The sequence below is a fragment of the Pocillopora damicornis genome, chromosome 5, assembly GCF_964200805.1.
Source record: "Pocillopora damicornis chromosome 5, jaPocDami1.2, whole genome shotgun sequence".
NCBI lineage: Eukaryota > Metazoa > Cnidaria > Anthozoa > Scleractinia > Pocilloporidae > Pocillopora > Pocillopora damicornis.
Window position 1 is genome coordinate 23,616,694 of NC_142674.1, and position 12,163 is coordinate 23,628,856.

General features: G+C 38.5%; 1 protein-coding gene across 6 annotated transcripts; it reads right to left on the reverse strand.

Moving 5' to 3' along the window:
- Positions 1 to 751: 751 nt before the first annotated feature.
- Positions 752 to 10,406, reverse strand: LOC113680934 (P-selectin). Of its 6 annotated transcripts, none has more exons than XR_016186610.1 (9): positions 8,714 to 8,904; positions 6,095 to 6,494; positions 5,102 to 5,493; positions 4,345 to 4,530; positions 3,441 to 3,626; positions 2,552 to 2,737; positions 1,855 to 2,040; positions 1,277 to 1,729; positions 752 to 1,067 (listed from the first exon to the last, which is right to left on the reverse strand). XR_016186610.1 is itself a non-coding variant. In XM_089206471.1 (9 exons), the coding sequence occupies exons 1-9, from the start codon at positions 10,285 to 10,287 to the stop codon at positions 778 to 780; spliced, it is 2,031 nt and encodes a 676-aa protein (XP_089062597.1). In that variant the 5' UTR covers positions 10,288 to 10,406; the 3' UTR covers positions 752 to 777. The 6 variants fall into 6 exon arrangements, 4 of the variants coding, with proteins under 4 accessions (XP_089062597.1, XP_089062599.1, XP_089062596.1 ...); XR_016186611.1 differs by having other exon boundaries at positions 1,538 to 1,729; positions 1,823 to 2,040; XM_089206471.1 differs by lacking the exon at positions 8,714 to 8,904 and adding an exon at positions 10,275 to 10,406 and having other exon boundaries at positions 1,538 to 1,729.
- Between the last annotated feature and the right edge of the window lie 1,757 nt (positions 10,407 to 12,163).

Consider the following 12,163-nt stretch of genomic DNA (forward strand, 5'->3'; position numbering starts at 1 on the left):
CCGTGAGTCGACTGATTCATGCACAGATACATAGGATCAACCGACATAAGTAATACAGAACAATGACACAACGATGTTAGACCGAGTACTGCGATCTAAAATCATCGCGAATGACTATCGACGACTTGTATCGACTAGTGATCCAAGATCGTCAAGTTATTGTGATTTATAATCGTGCATCGATCGATTCAAGTACAGATGAATTTGATGGACCAAGCAGCCACAACAAAGAATGCTGAGAAAATGTCAGACTAAGACCACTGACGATCTTGTATCGACTCGTGATCTATGATCGTCAAATGAATGCGTCTTACGATCGATTGATTTATACGAAATGGACCGCGTAGCCATAAAAAAGGAATACGCAACGATGTTAGATCGACTGTAGCGATCAATAATGATTGCGAGTCCCAATCATAAGACTATCGACGACCCTCCATCGACTCGTGATCTAATATCGTCAACTTTCTACATGTTACGATCGTATATCGATTGACCCATCCATGTAGGGATACATAAATCAGCTGCAAAGCCATAATAAAGTCTGCTGCAACAATTTAGATCGATTATGGGGTTCTAAAATGATTGCGAGCATAAGTATTGTGAACCAACCTGAATCGACTGGTGATCCACGATGGTCAAGTCATTATAATGCGTTTAACGATGGTACATCGATGATCGATGATTTATCGATTTGTAAGATGGACCGCATAAACATAACAAAAAATGCTGCAACGTTGTGCGAACCACAGACAATTTTAGATGACCTTGAACTGTTTAATTATCAAGATCGCCAATCGAATAAGTGGGTAGGATTCTCGAATGACAACTATGATTATTTGAATTTTCATGATTCCAAGTGTTGCCAGATCCTATACCTGAACACTCAAAGTCTGTTCCAGTCCAGGTTCCATTTTGAGCACATCTCCTTCCTGTTGAACCAGTCGCTACAGATCCTTCTTTACAAGAGAAGCTGCATTCTGTGCCATATAACATCTCCGTCGTATTAGTGTTACATCCCAAGAATACACCATGGGTCGGTAATGATAACATTGGGCAGGTAACAACTAAACAAAACAAAAAAATTCATTAAGACGCCTTTTTTATTAGTCTCAGAGGCGGAGATGTGGTTGTTTTCAGACGCCCTGGTAAATTTGTCCAAAAAAGTATCATGTGGAGGATTCGAAAGGGTATAAAATTAAGATTCGAGCCTTTGTTTGGCTGGATTTTTTAGTTCTGATTTGCGAAGGATAAGTTCAATGTTGTGTAAGCTTACCATCACATCGAGGTTGCGTGTCGGTCCATGATCCATCTTTATTACACCACAGGATTTCTGGGCCAATCAAGTTGAAGCCTCGTTCGCAGGTAAAGTGACAACCGTTGCCTGGCAACCGGTTGCAAGAACCGTTCGTTCTCATATTGGGAGGAAGTTGAAGAAACTCACATACTACGACGCATTTGTATTGTTCATACATTGCTTAACAAAAGCCATGCGTCTGAAAACAAAATCGTTTCTACAATATTTTTTTTAACTTACTCTCGCAATAAATTTCCCCTCCTCCGCTCCAGAGCCCGTTGTCTTGACATTTTCTCAAGCTAGAGCCAATGAGTTTATAGCCCTCAATGCAGGAGAATTGACATTCTGTGTTATAAGGGTATTCTGTTGCATTCCCAGTGCATCCATGTCGAACATTATTGGCTGGTGGCATCGGAATAGGGCACATCACAACTGAAATAGGTAAAATTAATTTTCATCCTGTTTTAGGGGAGATACTTTACAGATATTTAATTAAATTTTTTCTTTTGAGAATATTATTCTTACATTTTCAAGCATCACTAAGATATGGGACGTACTTTGACAGGCAAACTCTTCACCACTCCAAGTTTTATTCTCTTGACATCTTCTTATTTGAGAACCAGACCCTACATAGCCATTATTGCACCCAAACTGACAAACTGTATCATAAAACTCAGTTGCATTCCCTGAACATCCAAGTTTTATTCCATTTGTCGGTGAAGGCAATCCTGGGCACGTTATTTCTGCAATAAACGAAAAAAACTTAAATAGCTGATAGACCATATCTTTAATCGCAGCACGCCCACGTGGATTATTTTCAGTAACAACTTTATCTTAAAGGTCGCTTAACCGAGGAAAAGCCAGTTTAGTTATTACTCAGCCATAAGTTCAAAAGGAAAGACAAAAGAGGCTCCGTAACTTACAGTGCAGACCGAGAAAACGAGGTTAGTAAGATATTTATTGTATCTCTGGGTTCAAACAGAAGGGAAAGAAATCAAATCAAACAAATTTTTTAATTTAGCGGGCCGTGTAGTAAAATAGTATCCGCTTCATTGACCAATGACTGACTGACTGACTGACTGTCTGACTAACTGACTGATAACACTTTTTATAAGAATACCAATAGCACAACAATATCTTCGGTATCTCACATCATTTCCATCTTAAGTGACTATAATGTCTTCTTTCATGTTTGTTCTACAGAAAAAAAGGTAAAGCGTTACATTTCAAGCATCACTAAGAGATGGGACGTACTTTGACAGACAAACTCTTCACCACTCCAAGTTTTATTGTCTTGACATCTTCTTATCTGAGAACCAGATCCTACATAGCCATTGTTGCACCCAAACCGACAAACTGTATCATAAAACTCAGTTGCGTTCCCGGAACATCCAAGTCTTGTTCCATTTGTTGGTGAAGGCAATCCTGGGCACGTTATTTCTGCAATAAACGCAAAAAACTTTAATAGCTGCAAGAGTATTTTAATCGTTGACGTTTGGAGGTAACTTTCACTTTCAAATGTCGGTAAAGAGCTATTCATTCCTGTGTTACTGACTAAGACAATACTAGTACTTCAACAAACTCGAGGGAAATGTAAAACTGAAAAAAGGCGTCCAAGAGTAGCTTGGAGGCAAGGACTAGAATCACTTCGATCCTTAACTTTTTCTAGCTTTTGCCAGACCATGTCTTTAATCGCAGCTCGCCTACGTGGATTATTTTCAGAAACAACTTTATCTTAAAGGTCGCTTAACCGAAGAAAAGTCAGTTTAGGTATTACTCAGCCATAAGTTCAAAAAGGAAGACAAAAGAGGCCCAGTAACTTACAGTGCAGACCGAGAAAACGAGGTTAGTTAGATATTTATTGTATCTCTGGGTTCAAATAGAAGGGAAAGAAATGAAATCCAACAAACTTTTGAATTTAGCGAGCCACGCAATAGTGTTGCTTCATTTAACAATGACTGACTGACTGTCTGACTTACTGACTGATAACACTTTTTATGAGAATGCCAATGACACAACAATATCTTCGGTATCCTACATCATTTCCATCTAAAGTGACTATAATGTCTTCCTTCGTGATTGTTCTAGAGAAAAAAAAAAGCAAAGTGTTACATTTCAAGCATCCCTAAGATATGGGACGTACTTTGACAGACAAACTCTTCACCACTCCAAGTTCTATTTTCTTGACATCTTCTTATCTGAGAACCAGATCCTACATAGCCATTGTTGCACCCAAACCGACAAACTGTATCATAAAACTCAGTTGCGTTCCCTGAACATCCAAGTCTTGTTCCATTTATCGGTGAAGGCAATCCTGGGCACGTTATTTCTGCAATAAACGAAAAAAACTTCAATAGCTTCTAGAGTATTTTAATCGTTGACGTTTGGAGGTAATTTTCACTTTCAAATGTCGGTAATGAGCTGTTCATTCCTAAGTTACTGAGTAAGACAATACTAGTACTTCAACAAACTCGAACGTAATGTAAAACTGAAAAAATGCACCTAACAGTATCTTTGAGTCAAGGACTCGAATCACTTCGATCCTTAACTTTTTCTAGCTTTTTCCAGACCATGTCTTTAATCGCAGCTCGCCTACGGGGATTATTTTCAGTAACAACTTTATCTGAAAGGTCGCTTAACCGAAGAAAAGCCAGTTTAGGTAGTACTTAGCCATAAGTTCAAAAGGAAAGACAAAAGAGGCTCCGTAACTTACAGTGCAGACCGAGAAAACCAGGTTCGTAAGATATTTATTGTATCTCTGGGTTCAATCAGAAGGGAAAGAAATCAAATCAAACAAACTTTTGAATTTAGCGGGCCGTACAGTAAAATAGTGTCCGCTTCATTGACCAATGACTGACTGACTGACTGACTGACTGTCTGACTAATTGACTGAGGACACTTTTTATATGAATACCAATAGCACAACAATATCTTCGGTATACTACATCATTTCCATCTTAAGGGGCTATAATGTCTTCCTTCGTGATTGCTCTAGAGAAAAAAAGCAAAGTGTAACATTTCAAGCATCACTAACAGATGGGACGTACTTTGACAGACAAACTCATCACCACTCCAAGTTTTATTCTTTTGACATCTTCTTATTTGAGAACCAGATCCTACATAGCCATTATTGCACCCAAACCGACAGACTGTATCATAAAACTCAGTTGCATTCCCTGAACATCCAAGTCTTGTTCCATTTGTCGGTGAAGGCAATCTTGAACACGTGATTGCTGCAATAAACGCAAAAAACTGAATTAGTTGTTAGAGCATTTTAATTGTAAACATTTGGAGGTAACTTTCACTTTCAAATGTCGGTAAAGAGCTGTTCCATCCTGGGTTACTGACTAAAACATTACTAGTGCTTCAACAAACTCGAAGGAAACTTAAAACGGAAAAAATGCACCGAACAAGTATTTTGGTGGCAAGGGCTCGAATCACATCGATCCTTAACTTTTTCTACCTTTTTTCAGACCATGTATTTAATCACAACTAACCTTCGAGCGCTATTTGGCGTGAAAAGGTTATATTAAAGGTCGCTTAACAGCAGAAAAGCCAGTTTAGGTATTACTTAGCCATAAGTTCAAAAGGAAAAAAAAAGCATCCGCAATTTACAGTGCGGACCGAGAAAACGAGGCTAGTAAGAAATTTATAATATTTCTGGGTTCAAATGGAAAGGAAAGAAATCAAATCAAGGAAACCTTTGGATTTAGCGGGCCGTGCAAATAAATAATGTCCGCTACATTTAGTAATTAAAGTACACGCACTAACTAAGAGATACAATAAACGGTGTTGACGACTCACTTTGCCGCTGCCAAGAGCTGTCGTACGGTACAATCCCCATGATCTTGTTTCCAAAATGATATGTCCCAGCTATCGTTCCATTGGAAATATTCATTTTGAAAACACTCTTGTGATTCCATTCAGATATGAATATATATGGAGAATCGAAAGTTACTCCGAAAAAGTGAAAATCGTTTCTCGCGAAAAGCAACGTTCTGTTGTTGCCATCATAATTAATTGACTCCAGTCTGTCTTCCCCGGCATCAACCCAGAATATGAGCCTGTGTTTCCTATCAAGAGTGATGCCGTTTGGCCATTGAAGGTTTGTGTTTACCAGGGTAGTGCGCTCGGTTCCATTTAATGTTGCTGTTTCTATTTTTGGCGCCGCTCCCCAGTCAGTCCAGAACATGGATCTGTCGATGAAGAAATGATATATCGGTAACAGTTAGGTCATGGTGGTATACGGTTTCCCCATATCAATTAGAACTGCAAGTGAACTAACTCGGGTTGTGGTTGATTGACTTATTGACTGACTGATTTACTGTCTGACTGACTTAATGACTGTCTAACTGACAGATTGACTGACTAACTGGTTGATTGACTGACTGTCTGACTGACTAACTGATTGGCTGTCTGACTGACAGATGATTGACTGGCTGATTGGCTGGCAGGATGCCTGCCTGACTGACTGACTAACTAACTGATAGACTCACTGACTGACTGGCTGACTTACTGACTGATAAACTGACTGTCTGACTGACAGAATGACTGTTTGGATGCTCGCCTGACTTGCTGCCTGACTGTTGACTGCCAGACTGACTGACGAACTATCTAGACGACCCACCCACTTATTGTCTGAGTGACAGCTTGTCTAGCTGGCTGGCTGACTGACCGAGTGACTGTCTCTCTATCTGTCCGCATGACTAATTGACTGGCGGACTCCATGGATCTCTATCAAACATTATGAACCGATAGACATCATTAATTTTAATATCCTCATGAACATCAGCTCACCCACGCTCAGGGTCAAGTGCAATCCCTCGAGGCTCATCAAGACCTAAAGAAATTAAGATACGTGTATTTTTGCCCTCAAGGTCTGATACTCGAATGACATCATCTGTCGTGTCAGTCCAGTACAACTGGTATCTCATCCATTCCACAGCAAGCCCGTCACACGTTCCAGTTGTGGAATGAATTACAGTAACATTTGTTCCGTCGATACAAGATCTCTTGATATTTAAGTCTGAAACGTCAGTCCAAAAAATGTACCCCAAGCTGTAATGAACATCAAGGGCTATGACTCTTGATAAACCCGATATTATCTGGGAACTTGTGTTGTTGTCAAAATCCAAGGCCACTATTTCTGTCGTTGTTGATACAATGAGGCATGGGGGCTTGCAAGGGACAGTTAACACTAGAAAAGAAAACAACATTTATCAAGATTGATTTACTGCAACTAACCTAATCAAGTTCATTTGACTAAAGCTATACAAATTTCCTTTTATTCATGAGGTTAGTACCAGCCATGGGAGTTCCGCGAGGTGAGTTTATTTTGTTTCACAATTTACCGTGACTCGAGCATGTCATGTGGTCTGAATGTTAAGCAAACAAACAAATTAAAAACAACCAAACAAAAACATCCTGGAGTAATTACGCTAGACCATCAATCGTTGCGTTCAGGGGTGATATTTGGGAGTGGGAGTGGGGCGAGAGAGGGAGAGGTTATTAGAAGGATCTAAGTTAATGCCTGCAATGTAAACAGTCCGATTGAGAGCAGTAGTGGTGGGGAGGAGTATCAACAGCAATTGAGAGCAGTAGGGGTGGGGAGGAGAAGGGGAGGAGTATCAACAGCCAAAGAAATTGACTACCATTCCTATTCCTTGAAAATTAGTGACTTAACGCAGTCATGACGGCGACGCAAACGAGAAACCTGATTGAATTTACAGTTGTGTGAAGACTTTTGCGAGCAGCTCGAAGACTCCGTTTGCGAGATTGTCATTCTCGGACTAAGAAAAATTTGCCTGGTTGTTTTATAGAAGACAACTGGAAAATATGAAAAGATTTCTAGAACGTTTATGAAGAGTATGTCCATCAAATATTTTGTTTCACTAAATTCTTCCAGCCAACATTGTCCTGATTTGTGTCATGTCCCTTAAATTTCAAGGAAGTTTCTAAGTAACCTAATCTTAAATAAATAATGAAGAAATTTATCGCTTATACAGCGCTATATACAACAAAAAGATCGATAGCGCTTCACAACGAATATGATAATAATAAATATTAACAAGTATAATGTTAAGAAATATTTACGAATATAAATAAGTGCTAAATAACAAAGTACGAATAGTGTCAAGAATGATAATAAATTAATTGTAAAATGTAGGATAATCTAAATATTTTTTTTAATAGTGAGGTCCAAAAATTTATATAAATCCAAAAGCTAACATGAAGAGGACTGTGTGTGCAATTGTCAAAGTAGAAAAATCTTTGCTCAGAGGAGATTGTTGTATTGGCATTAAATCTTTTTATATCTCGCAAAATTTAAACGCACTTAAGAACTCTCATTTGTTTATTTGTTTGAATTCAGTTCCTCTCGTTTATTACCAGAATCGAAAATAAATGAAAAATACTCTGGTCAGCAACGGTTGCTATGAAGATGCGGCCACAAGTTGGGAGGATAGGCAGGAAGTGTTGCGTGACCTTTCAAAAAAACAGGCTGCAAATGTAATTTACCTCCTCGCGTCACTGGGAAGTTTTTTCAAACAGTTATATAACGAAGGAAAGAAAAAGAAAAGTTTGTGCTTGAAATAACTCAGAACAACGAAGGTTATTCGATAGATTTTCACAACAAGCAAGATAGTCTTCAATGGCTCCGTGAGATTTTTTTTAATGAAACGTGACGTGCGTGACGTTACGTACGTGACGACTCTTATTTGATCTAAGCACGACAATGACCTACTGGTGTCTGTACACATCCTAAGCAGTCGTCGAACCCTCAAATGTACTCACATAAATAAATATAATAAATAAAGGAATCTGTTAAATACATTTGCGTTGGGTCAACGAACTTTGGCTGCTACCTAGGTATCAATTTACTCCATAATTTTCTTACGTTGGTTTGCCGTGTTTTTATCCGTGGAATGCAAGACATGCGGTGATCCAAACAGCATGCAAATTTCCATACAAAACCTCAGTCGCAAGACTGTTGTATACGTAATGAAAAAATTGCTAAACTTCACTCAAACTTCTATGACTGCTCAACAAATGAATAATTTAAAATGGCCAATACATTCGTCGAATAGAGCTTTATAGGGCAGTCATTAATCCTGTAGGTTTGAGCTTTAGCATGTGATGTTAATACTTCCTCCTGCCATTACATGTTTCGGCACGGTTGCTGCGGATTATTTTTACTCTTCTCAGAGATCTTGATTCGTTAATTTCCTGAAGTTAATCGGGCTCATTTGTTTTATAAGACAACCGTTCGACCATGCACCTTTAATGCTTAACGCAACCCACATAACCAAAAGATAGAATTGTTTGGCACTCATCAACAGTTTTCGCCTTGTATTCCCAAACGTGTGCCAAAACTGACATTAACAAGGACACAACCAAATGAGTAGAAATTTTACTCACCTCCACACGAAATTACTCTGTAGTGTTCTCTTGATAAAAACAAAATAAATATTCCGAACATCTCCAACAAGGCATTGCCGTTTGTTGTCATCATTCGTCTTCGACAAAGAACGAGCTCACACAAAAGCTCGAGTATACAACCAAATTTTTTAAGTTCTGGTAACAATCAATAGGGGTGAAGTGGAGTGGCGTCTTCCTACTGTGTAGGGTGGGGTGGAGTCCTTACCAGTGTAAGGAGGAATTATGATAAATTGTCAACTTATGTGCTCTAAAATACCATTCTATTCTAATTCTGTCATCCTTCTTGCTTGTGACAAGACTGAAGAATAGGAATTTTATCAGAAATGTGTTTTAAACAGGAGTTGCGAATGCTAATGCAGATATTATCAGATCCGGGTATGACAAAGGGTTGCTGCATCATCTGCCGTCAAATAACCATCCACATTTACCGACTTGACCTTGGTAAATGTTTAAATAATGATGGAAGGCACTGTAAAAATCCGTTAATATAAAATCTGCCATTAGCCTGGAGTCTTGTCCCAGCTGTAGGAAATTGAAGTGTTCATGAATTTAAAAAAGGATAAATGTTTTAGAAAACACGCTAAGTATCTCTCCAGTCATAGATCGTAGTGGAAATTATTTTCGAGGCATGGGGCTATTATTCTTTTCTTTAGTCACAACTTATTAATGAAGGTACCCATTTGCAAGTCAGATTTCAGTTTGATAAGAATCAGGAATCAGACGTATGTATTTTGAGAGCTGTGAAAGAAATCCAATTGTGTTTGTAGTAACATAGGCATGTTACGAATGCAAGAGTTACTTTTTGTAGAGTGGGTTGATTACTTGAAACATTGTAAGTGATGTCTACATTCTTACAAAAGGAAAGAAGAGTATTAACGCGGAAAAGAACGAAAATGTCGAATTAACTCACACACAGGTATTTTGTGGTAGATTATGCGTGTTGTGCGAATAACTGTAACCAAAAATAAACTGTATTGGTGCCACGGATACGTGTTAGTACAAAATGCAGACAGCAGACTGCACACCGGATACAAAATGTAGACTAGGTAGAAAATGTAGAAAATGCAGAGTGGGTACAAAATGCAGACTGATAATCTGAAGAGTTTGCTCGTCTGCTATATGATAACATGTCATCTTACAACGTAGCAAGTGTCACGCAATCGCTTCTCCGCGATCAGCTTTCACGATTATTTGCACAGTTGTGGAATATTCCTAGCCCATTTCTTGATTAAAATCGATCGTAATATAATTTCAAGCCTTCATATAGTCTTCTCACTTTGTGGGCGAGTTGGTTGGTGTGATGTCTATACAGGTTTTACAAACGTAATAAAAGTAGATGTAGATGTAAATGAGATCTCGCCATTGAATATTTAACCGCCCAACATTCAAGAAACAATCGACAGCTTTGCACGTGGTCCGTGTTATCATCTTTTTAAGTGGTATGTGTTTATTTTGTTGACAAAAATGCGGACCGAGACCAAAACTTTTTCATCGACTTAATATATTTTCGACGTTAGTAGATCACAACATATTAACTTACCTCCGTAAATCATTAATTCCAGCAATCAAAATCAAATAAACATGCTAACGATGGTATCTGAATTCGTCCTTGGCCAAACACAAACGTCTCCACAAGATCATTTCCTCCAGTCATCGAAAACTTACACAAAATCTTCCATAGTTAATTTTAATCAGACATTCATCTAGAAATAGCACCGAGCAAACCAATCCAGAAAAATATAATCGGCACACCCAACAAATAATGAATCTTGCAACAAAGCTTGCCGTTAAAGAACTGCTCAAATCAAAATGTTTGATGCAACTCATCAACACTTCAAGCGATATTTGATTAAAAAATTTTCCACTCACTTTCGTCGTGGAGGAACAATAACCATGATCGCGCTACAGTACACAGAACTCCATTTCCATTGCGGTACAATACTCGTTAAAAACACAGAAAAGCCAACGTTTCTCATTCTAAAAGATGATTCCAATTTACAAACCGTTCTCCCCGAATCTCCCATATCTTAGTTGAAATTTGAACACCTCTCAAACAAAAACGACGCTCTGATTGGTGCGAGATACATACCCTAATGCGGTGATCTGATTGGTGCGAGATACATACCCTAAACGATTTGATTGGTGCGCGCAACATACCACTTTCTGTACGCTAACATAAATTTTTTTTAATAAAAAAAAAATAACTCAAAAATAAACCCACGAAAATCGTTTTTGTTTCTTCGTTCGATTTCCTCCTGCCGCTCTTTTGCGACTCCATCGCCGAAATTGCGCGGAAATTACGAACTATGCAATTCCGCTCTACGCAATTTTTTTCCCTTCAGTACGCATGAACGTGAAATAAATCGGAGTGATTACTTTTTGACATAACAGAGAATAGCCCTTTGGGGAAAAGTTATCCAAGTCTTTCGATCGTCTAGCACGGACTTCTGCAGGAATTTTATACAATTTTAACTTTCGCTAGGCTATCATTTCGAGAAATCAATCTTCACCCGTCAAATGGCCTGATCTTTAACCGTCTTTTGTCAGAGCAGACAAGCCTTTTACAGTTAACCGTATGACATACTTCTTCACTGAGACTCTCTTTTGCTTTTTTTCCAGTTCTCTTACCTCTTAAGTGTTAAAAGAAAAGAAAGACAATCTTCCCGAGATAAAAAAAGGTTTGCATTTGATTGGTTAAGCTTAGAGTGCATCTTGAATGAATTCCTTCTCTTTCTGCAGGTTACGTCCCCCGAAGTTTAACGTTCTACACCCTAACACCAGCACATAAAATCTCCATACTGTTCTTTATACACATATCAAACTCATGGGGTACAAATAGTCTTAACATGAATGTAGTGACCACGCCCACTTCAACACCCCACTCAAATCGAGTGTAATTTTCGAATGTTTTACCATCGTATGGGATTCTCTACGGAAAAAGCACTCAATGTACCTCTGAAATATTAAACTATAATATTGTGGCTTTCTATTTCGCTAATTTTCTAACTTTAAGGTAAATTTTTTCCCTCGTCATTTTTACCTTTTCTCAGAGCGGTTGCGTGAAATTAACAAGGCGTTTTGATCAAAACACGACCGAGCAAAGGGTCTCGGGCGATATCTCTTTTACGCAGGCGCAAATTAAAAATGTACTGCCAGAATCAAAAAGAGGAACAAATTTCCTTTATTTTGATATATAAAGTGTCGAACAAAAAGCAGATTTACCCTCGTCAAATGGCGTTTCAAAACAGCTGTATCTTCCTCCTTTTGATTTTTTCCTGTTTTGTAAGCGTGAAAGCAGTAGGAGAGGGATCGGGAAACACAGAAGGCGCTTCGGGAATTAATCTGCCATCGTTTACTTACAAGATAAACAAGTAAGATTTGTGAAGTTCGTTGAAGAATGAAGTCTTAATAAATGCCTTTTTTAAGCTT

Coding starts and splice junctions, on each gene's coding strand:
- LOC113680934 (XM_089206470.1), bottom strand. CDS start 8,807: ATGATGACAACAAACGGCAATGCCTTGTTGGAGATGTTCGGAATATTT. Junction 5,494..6,094: donor GCACTTGACCCTGAGCGTGG/GTGAGCTGATGT, acceptor CTTCATCGACAG/ATCCATGTTCTGGACTGACT. Junction 1,730..1,854: donor TGAAGAGTTTGCCTGTCAAA/GTACGTCCCATA, acceptor TACCTATTTCAG/TTGTGATGTGCCCTATTCCG.